Source organism: Phytophthora ramorum (genome assembly GCF_020800215.1).
Source record: "Phytophthora ramorum isolate Pr-102 chromosome Unknown Phyram_PR-102_s0003, whole genome shotgun sequence".
Lineage (NCBI taxonomy): Eukaryota > Oomycota > Peronosporomycetes > Peronosporales > Peronosporaceae > Phytophthora > Phytophthora ramorum.
This window is the reverse complement of record NW_027150649.1, coordinates 1,393,218-1,400,862: the sequence shown is the minus strand read 5'-3', so window position 1 is coordinate 1,400,862 and position 7,645 is coordinate 1,393,218. Positions and strand designations below refer to the sequence as shown.

Below are 7,645 nucleotides of genomic sequence, written 5' to 3'. Positions count from 1 at the left end.
CCTTCACCAACGTTTGTGTTCAATGTAGTAGAAGGGTATCCCGTGCTGAGAGCTAAGGTCGAGAATCACTTTGAGAGCGCGCTACGAGGGCAATGGAGTCCCGGTTGGTCATCTACTACAAGCCGACTAACAACGCGTATCAGAAGGACTATCAGGTGCTATGCAAAGACAGTAGAGCGATGCAAGTCCAGCTCCAGACGGCGTGGCGCAAGGCAAGACTGCGCAGCAGAGGGCAAGCTGGTTTCGTACTGGAACTCTACATCTACGTACTCAAGCCTGCTGATCAACATCGCTTCAAAGGGCAACTGCTGCGCGCGTTCAAGAGCAGATGCCACGGGTGGCAGAAGTCCTGTACGAGCAAGGAATCGCTGCGGGCCCAGTATCTCAGACCTACATGGCCGTCACGCAGGCAAGGCTTCCGGAAGGAGCTCCTCTCGTAGTGCCCGACAACACCACTTTCCGGCAGCTGCTGCACGTGGACACCCAGCAGGCTGCAATGGAAGAATCCCAAAGCATGGCGCAGCAGCTAGCGGACGCAGAGTACCACCTCGTTCGCGTCAACATCCAGGACGTTTCCGTCGCGATGCAAGTGAACGTGAGTGACCTCAGAGTTGCGCTTGGTTTTCCCAGCTACACCTTGCACCGCTCCCATCCCGCGCTCCCACGAACGTAGCCACACCATCTCCTGCCGTCGACATGGAAGACACGGATCATCTAGATACCTAAGAACCGAACGTCAGCTAAGAGGATCACTTCGCATTTATATTTCTTTAATTGACAAATCGTTTGGCTTGTAACCACTGTGTCTGTACAAATCCTCTCCTACCTCTTCTTTCTGGCAAGTGCACGCGTACATGGCAACGCGAACCACTGCAAGCGGGTCTTCACGAAACGCCATGTTTGCGTGGCGTTGAATCCAGCGCTTGAGTAGTGAGAACCCGACCTCAATTGGATTGAGATCGGGCGAGTAGGGAGGTAGAAAAAACAGCAATGCTCCTGTTTCATGAATCATCTCCTGGAGTTCCTTGTACATGTGGATATTGGCGTTGTCCAGCACCACAATCGATAGAGGCAGCGGTCACGGGTCGAGAAACGGGAGAATTTTAGTCTTGAAAACCTCATGAAAACTAGCACGCGTAAAGGTCCTCTCCACGTTGCCCCACGCAAAAAAGCCTTGGACGTCCATCGCAGCCAGAATTGAGACCCTCTTGTCGCGACTGAAAGGGAGGGTTACATGGGCAGGGGTGTTTCTGGCAGACCAGCCATACTGTGACGGGCCTCCGTCACACAGGTGCCATCGCGCATGATGGCCAACCAGATCTCAGTATAGTTTAATTGGCTGGGACGGTCTCGAGTGTCGAGACCGTCTCGTCAATCAATCAAACAGAGTTCATTCTACCACACCTAACGGCCTTAGCCCGTTACACATACCGACACAGCACAGATCTACAAAGCAACAGTATAGGCAACAATTTGAGTTAGATCTGCAGTGACATCGTTAAAATTGTCAAACTTACTTCCCATCCTTTGAAGTCTCGTCGATGAGGACGAGCTGGTCGGGCCCACTGTAAAATGGAGCGAGTCGGCCAACGTACTCTCGTCTTTCGCGCGGCACGCTCTCTCTTGCACGACTTTTCGCGTTAGTTTCAAGTCGAAACGTAGAACGCGGCATATCGTCGAGTCGGAAACGCATATCGAGTCCTTGTATCGCACACGTAGCTCGTGGCGAAGTTCCTCGAAGTAGAAGCACGGATGTTCCTTGACATAGTGCCCCACAAAGGCACATACATAACGAGGCCATCGTGACGTCTTCGCACGGACCTCAGCCTTAAGCACATTACCTGTTGTGTGGAACTGTTTGTACCATCGATTTAGACTACGTTCAGAGAAGCCTAGCACGCTAGCTACAGTGGCAGTGTCAATCGAGTAGACGTAGATGAGCACGATGCCTCTCCAACGCATGTCAGTTGAGTAGGTCATCTTAAATCTCGCTTTTGACGAAAGCTCTGAATGCCGGGCGAGCTCCAGCCATTCAGACATTGTGCTGCTCAAAGCCAGTGTTTTGGTGGGATAAAAGTCCGATATCGGACTGCACACTCGACCATACTGATTGGCTAATTTAATCCAAACTGATCTTAACTTGTCGATTTTTGACAACATCTCGGTAGATTACACCTAGCCCCTGCAACGAGAAACACAGTTTTTAAAGCCCGATACGCCAAAAGGCCTGAAAGGCACAATACTTCCTATCCTTTAGATACTTCAACAACCCTATCCCTGCCTTCTCGAAGCCCTAGTAAAAAGGATGAAAGGCACAATCGCTAATCTAACAGTGGTATATGGGCCAAGGAAACAGTGATCGACGCGGGAAATGAATGGCGGGGCTGGTGTGAGGGTAGAGGTAAGGAATCCGCACATTTGCGAGTTCCACCAGAATTTGATTTGGCCGGGTTAGGGGGAAATGTGTTTTAAACATGATTGTGAGGGTGGAGGTCGTGAAAACGCCGTTCGAAACCTCTCTAATGATAAATAGTGCCCGTTCCGTGGGAAGGGGAATTTGTAAGACAGTAAGTTCTAAAGAAATTGGCGATGCTAGCTAGATCCATTAAATATCCAGAAAAATAGGCCTCTGTTTCAAATTCAGAGCGGTTTCGCGTCCGCTCTCATTCTGCAACACTATGGTTTTCTAGAGGCCCTCTGCCAGAATGTAATATTATATTCATTTAACGAGGTAACCTTCGAGATTTGATGGCATGCACAAATTCAGAGCGGAGAAAATTTTGTTTTTAGAATCACTTGAACAAAGTAAAGTGAAATCGACAAATCGAGAGCGGTTGTTTGCCAAACCTGTGGAAATGGATATTTGCTTGGAATATGGTTTTACAGGTTTGGCAAACTTTTCGCTCTGAATTTGTTGACCTCATCAAGTCTCACAGGAAAGTGTGTATCTGGATAATTTTGATTTTATCCGGGATAGTATGCAACGATTAGCACTCTGATTGACGCGGAGCAAATGACTCGGTGACTCGCACGGAAGTGTCGATAGGTCTATATTAGTATAGGTCGAAGCCCAAGAGTGTTGCAGTGCTGAAGTGATGCTATTCGAGCACTCGACTCGAACATGTACTCCGTTCCACGGCTTGAGCTGACCAGTCGTAACGGATGTCCCTGCCCACAGCGCCAGAAACCGAAACGATCCGCAGCGAGGAGAGAGGAGGCGGAAGCATGCCTGGTAGCAATGATGGCGACGCAGATGAAGCAGCCGCCCGAGAGGTGCAAATGGATTTCGGCGCGGAGGACTCTGGGACGGACGAGGCGACAGCTTCAGACCACCTGAACCCCAAGTCACCGTTGATGGACTCCGCCGGAGACAACAACTGGATGGAAGACAGCGCGCAGCAGGAGGACATCGATGGAGAACCGCAGCAGAGTCTTGATTCGGAGCCTGCGCAGTACAGCTGGAAACGTGCCGATGGACGCCAGCGGAGCCTCAGCTTCGACGAAGAAGATGAGGACGGCGAAGCTGACAACAACAGCGAAGTCAGCGGTAAGGGCGACGAGAGAGCAGTTCGAACGTTGCCTACTGGTATCGATGACCTCCCGTTGTTTGCGGACGAGAAGAACCGTGAGCTTCATGCGCAAATCCGCGTCAAGGAGGCACGCTTCGAGGCTACCAAGCGCGAGCTCGCGGAAACGGCGTCGCGTGTGGAGATCATGACGGAGCATCTGAAAAATGTACAACAGGAGCTTCTGCACACGCAAGCTTTGCATGGCGCTAAGCTCAAGGAGGTCTCTAGTGAAGAGCACATGCGACAACTGGCGCAACGTGAAATTGGGCGAGTGGCTCAAGAAGCCAAGGTGCTTGACGCTGAAGCGGCTGAATTGGAACGCAAGCTCGCTGGGTTGCAGGGCTCACTATTCAAGGGAAACGAAGCGATGGACGCCTTCAAGCTACAGATGAACTGGAACCAAGACGAAATGGAGCAGTGGGCCGTGGCAGCGCGTCAGAAAGAAGAGGATGCGATGGCGCTGGAACGTTATCGGCGAGCTGACGAGGCTCGTATCAAGGAGCTGACGCTGGCGCTGGAAAAGCTTACACAGCAACTTGCTCGGGCTAAGCGTGAAGTGGATGACGAGGCGACTGAGACGCAGGCCAAGCAAATCGAACTGGACAAGACTGCCGAGGAATTTCGATCACTCCATGCTGAGCGTGCCAAGCTTGTTGCGCAGTGGCAAGCCACACTCGAGGCCATGCGAGCCCGTGATGAAGAGATTACCCAGGCTAGCGAGCAGTTTGCGCTCGCACAGCGTGGTTTTCAGAGCAAGCAGGAGCTGATGGGCGACCAGAAACGTCGTCTAAAGCAGCAAGAGACTGCAAACAGCGAGGCACAGGGGCAACTAGCTGGTAAGGAGCGCGCGCAATCCAAGGCGCAGCTAGAACTGCAGCAAACAGGAGCCAGATTACAGGCATTCCGTGATCAAGTGGAACTGCTCAAGACTGAGTTATCTAGTGCCGTGGCTGCGCTCAACCAGCAGCGCTCGATCAATTCTAACCGTGATGATCGCCTGGAGACGATGAAGCAAGAACTTGAGGCTGCCAGAGCGCGGTTCAAAGGAACACGGCAGGCACTTGAGCGTTGCCGCGACTCGACAATGGATGCGGAAGCACTAGCCAAGCAGGCTGAAGCAGATCTGGCCGATATGGAGAACGAAATCAAGCGTCTAGACAAGGACATTGCTGTGCAAAAGGAACAAATGTTCCGCAAGAGCCAGCAGCTGTTCGCGCTACGCCAGCAAGAAGCAAGCCTGGTGGCGGAGCTTTCGGGTGCAAAGGCTGCCGCACAGAATCTGCGCTCGAAGCTTCGAGCGCTAGATGCACAGGCCTTGCGCCAGCAGGAGCTGGTCTACAACGGCGAGTTTCAAATCCAGCAAATGGAGCGCAAGGTGGCTCGAGCAAGCGGCGAACGAAGCGCAGATGAAACTAAGGCACTACAGGCCCAGATTCAGGTGCTGCAGATGGAGTTAGATCGTGTGAAAGCTGAGCAGGTCATGCTCGCGACACAATGCAAGAAGCTGGAAGAGGAGCGACGTGCTCAAGAGCGGTCTCGCAAAGCATTGGTTGCTCAACAGAAGGAGATTGACGCACACATCGCCGAGCATGAGCTACGCAATGAAAGCTGCGCTCACGCCCTCAAGTCTTCACTCAAAAACAAGGAGGAGTTGTTGATTCAGCACGATCTGCAAGCGCTAGAAGTTCGTCGTCTTCGTGACCTTCTGCATGCTCGTGCCGATGAGGTCTCGTCTCTCGAGAATCGTGACTTTCAGCTCAAAAAGAGTATGGAAGAACGCAAGCGCGAAATCGCAGCGCACCAAGATCTACAGCGTGCTGCAAACAAGTCCATTGAAGATGAGCGCCACCGCGTATCTGTGGAGCTAGCAGACAGAGAGAATCGTGTGCGAAAGCTGCAGGCCAAGTTCGAGACACTATGCAAGATGGGTGCCTATGCAGACGACGATGGCGATACCGGCGAGGCTGGCAAGGAGCGCAGTCAAGCCTATTTCGTTATTCGAGCAGCTCAGCGTCGTGAGGAACTCCAGCGTGAAGGTGACGAACTGGATGACAAAATCCGCGTTGCTGAGAAGGACGTTCGCGCCCTGAAAAAAACGTTGGCTCATTTGGAGGAGCGCAACTCTGCCTACCGCAAGAGCTTCCACCGGGCCGACCTTGCTGGTGACGATGCACAACGTCTTGCTACACTTGAGGCGCAAGCGAAGATGGCGGAAGATACTTTCTTCAAAAAGAAAAAAGAGCTGGCGCGGGTGGAGCTGGACGTGATGAGCGAGACCCAGCGTCTTCGTGAAGTGGAGACCCAGCGTGATTTTGCTCGAGCCAACGCAACGCAGCTCGATGGTGCGTTGTCACAAGTGGAGCGCGAGGTGCAAACTGAGCGAGCGAAGTGGGGCAAAGTCGTGAAGAAGCTCGAGCGGCAGATGCGCGAGCACCGACAGTTTGCAGTGAGCGCCAGCGGATTCGACGACGACGATGGCAAAGCTGATAGCTGGCGTACGAAGGAGCAGGTGATGCTGGATGCGCTGGAGCTGAAGGAGATCAGTGCCAGCTTGCTCTACACGCTGGGTCAGCTGGCCAGCGAGTTCCCGGAGATTGGAGATCCACTGCAGATGGCTGTGCGCGACGCCGGGATGCACATTCCAGCAGTGCCGCCCGGACGAACAGCCGCAGCGAGGGCTGACGGGGCTGGTCTGCCTCGCCCCTTGTCGGCGCGCAGCGACAAAAGGTATGCTTTGCTGGCTGTAGCTTGTTGCGATGAGATACCATCAACTAACGCAATGGTGTGTGCACAGCGATCGATCCGTGCGCAGCGTGGGTAGCAACGGCTCGTATCGAAGTAGCGGCAGCAATGGCTCTGGCGTGCGCATTGCCGCCCCCATCAGCAAGGTTCGTCTTGGGTTTTAGACGTCAGCACGTCTGGACCACCGGAACGCAGAAACTTGTTTGTCAATCAAAGGTCGCTACGCTACTTGCAGTATCGTCTGCTCCTACTACTTGGTCGCGTTCTACGCGAGCTTCTTAGCGACCGAAGCAGCGACGAAGCCCAGCGCGCCGAGCGTGGCGATGTGCAGCCACGTGGAGACCGTGAAGAACGGACAGCTGGTCAGGCTGTGGTACGGCAGCTGCTCGTGCGGGCGCATGGGGCATCCGCCCTTGAGCGTGGCCTCGCGCAGACGCGCCATCTCGACGGCGGTCTGCGCCCACTCGGTGCCGTGATTGTGGCCCTTGTCCGAGAGGCCGGCGCGGTCCTTGGCCTGCTGCTCATTGAGCACTGTGAGTACACCGAAGAGCACGGGCACGCCTGTGTCCAGCTGCACGCGCATGATGCCCTGGCTCACAGCCTCGCAGATGTACTCGAAGTGCATCGTGTCTCCCTTGATGAGCGTTCCCACGCAGATGACAGCATCCAGCTTCTGCGACGAGATGAGGCGGCTGGCAGCGTAGGGCAGCTCGTAGGCGCCCGACACGTCGGCGACCACCACGTCGCGCTCGGCCACGCCCGCGCGTAGTAGCTCCGTCTTGGCGGCCGATACGAGCGAGTTCACCACCTCAGCGTTCCACTTGGCGTGCACGATGGCCACGCGCAGGCCCTTACCGTCCGTCTTGCGGCTGCTCAGCGCGTCCAGCGCGTGCTGCTTGATCTCTCCCGGCATGATGTTGCTGCTTGGATTTGTGCGGCGGGACACGTTTCTTGAAATGGGCTCCGATTTGGGTTGGTAAAATATGTCTCACACAAAATACGTGCGGGCCAATCGTCGATTTTTATTTTTCGATTCATGATTGGTAATCACTCATTCAGATGGTCGTAGTAGACGGTTGTCTACTACGACCGACCACACGTAGCAAAATAGACGCGGATTTGTGTACGAAGCCTACGGTTCTTCTCATCGGATTGATACCTGTAGATCCGAACTGCTCTCTAGCCCTTATCGCTGACATCGCGGACCCAGTGAAGAAGCACCTGCCTTCCTTCCAGCTTTACGACAACTGTAGAGACGAACAATGACCGCAGTCTGCAGTTGAAGTGCTGAAAGCGATCGAGAATAGTAGGCAATTCCGACACTGAAATAACCA

General features: G+C 53.9%; 3 protein-coding genes across 3 annotated transcripts; 2 read left to right on the top strand and 1 right to left on the bottom strand.

Moving 5' to 3' along the window:
• Window positions 1-328: 328 nt before the first annotated feature.
• Window positions 329-673, top strand: KRP23_3635 (uncharacterized protein; the record flags this gene model as incomplete). The annotated part of the gene is made up of 1 exon (XM_067888511.1): window positions 329-673. The coding sequence occupies one exon, from the start codon at window positions 329-331 to the stop codon at window positions 671-673; it is 345 nt and encodes a 114-aa protein (XP_067747748.1).
• A 2,489-nt stretch (window positions 674-3,162) lies between these two features.
• KRP23_3634 (Coiled-coil domain-containing protein 39) lies at window positions 3,163-6,475 on the top strand (the record flags this gene model as incomplete). Its single annotated transcript, XM_067888510.1, has 2 exons — window positions 3,163-6,296; window positions 6,364-6,475. 2 exons carry the CDS (start codon window positions 3,163-3,165, stop codon window positions 6,473-6,475), a joined length of 3,246 nt encoding a protein of 1,081 aa, XP_067747747.1.
• Window positions 6,476-6,576: 101 nt separating this feature from the next.
• On the bottom strand, window positions 6,577-7,224 carry KRP23_3633 (6,7-dimethyl-8-ribityllumazine synthase; the record flags this gene model as incomplete). Its single annotated transcript, XM_067888509.1, has 1 exon — window positions 6,577-7,224. The coding sequence occupies one exon, from the start codon at window positions 7,222-7,224 to the stop codon at window positions 6,577-6,579; it is 648 nt and encodes a 215-aa protein (XP_067747746.1).
• Window positions 7,225-7,645: the final 421 nt, after the last annotated feature.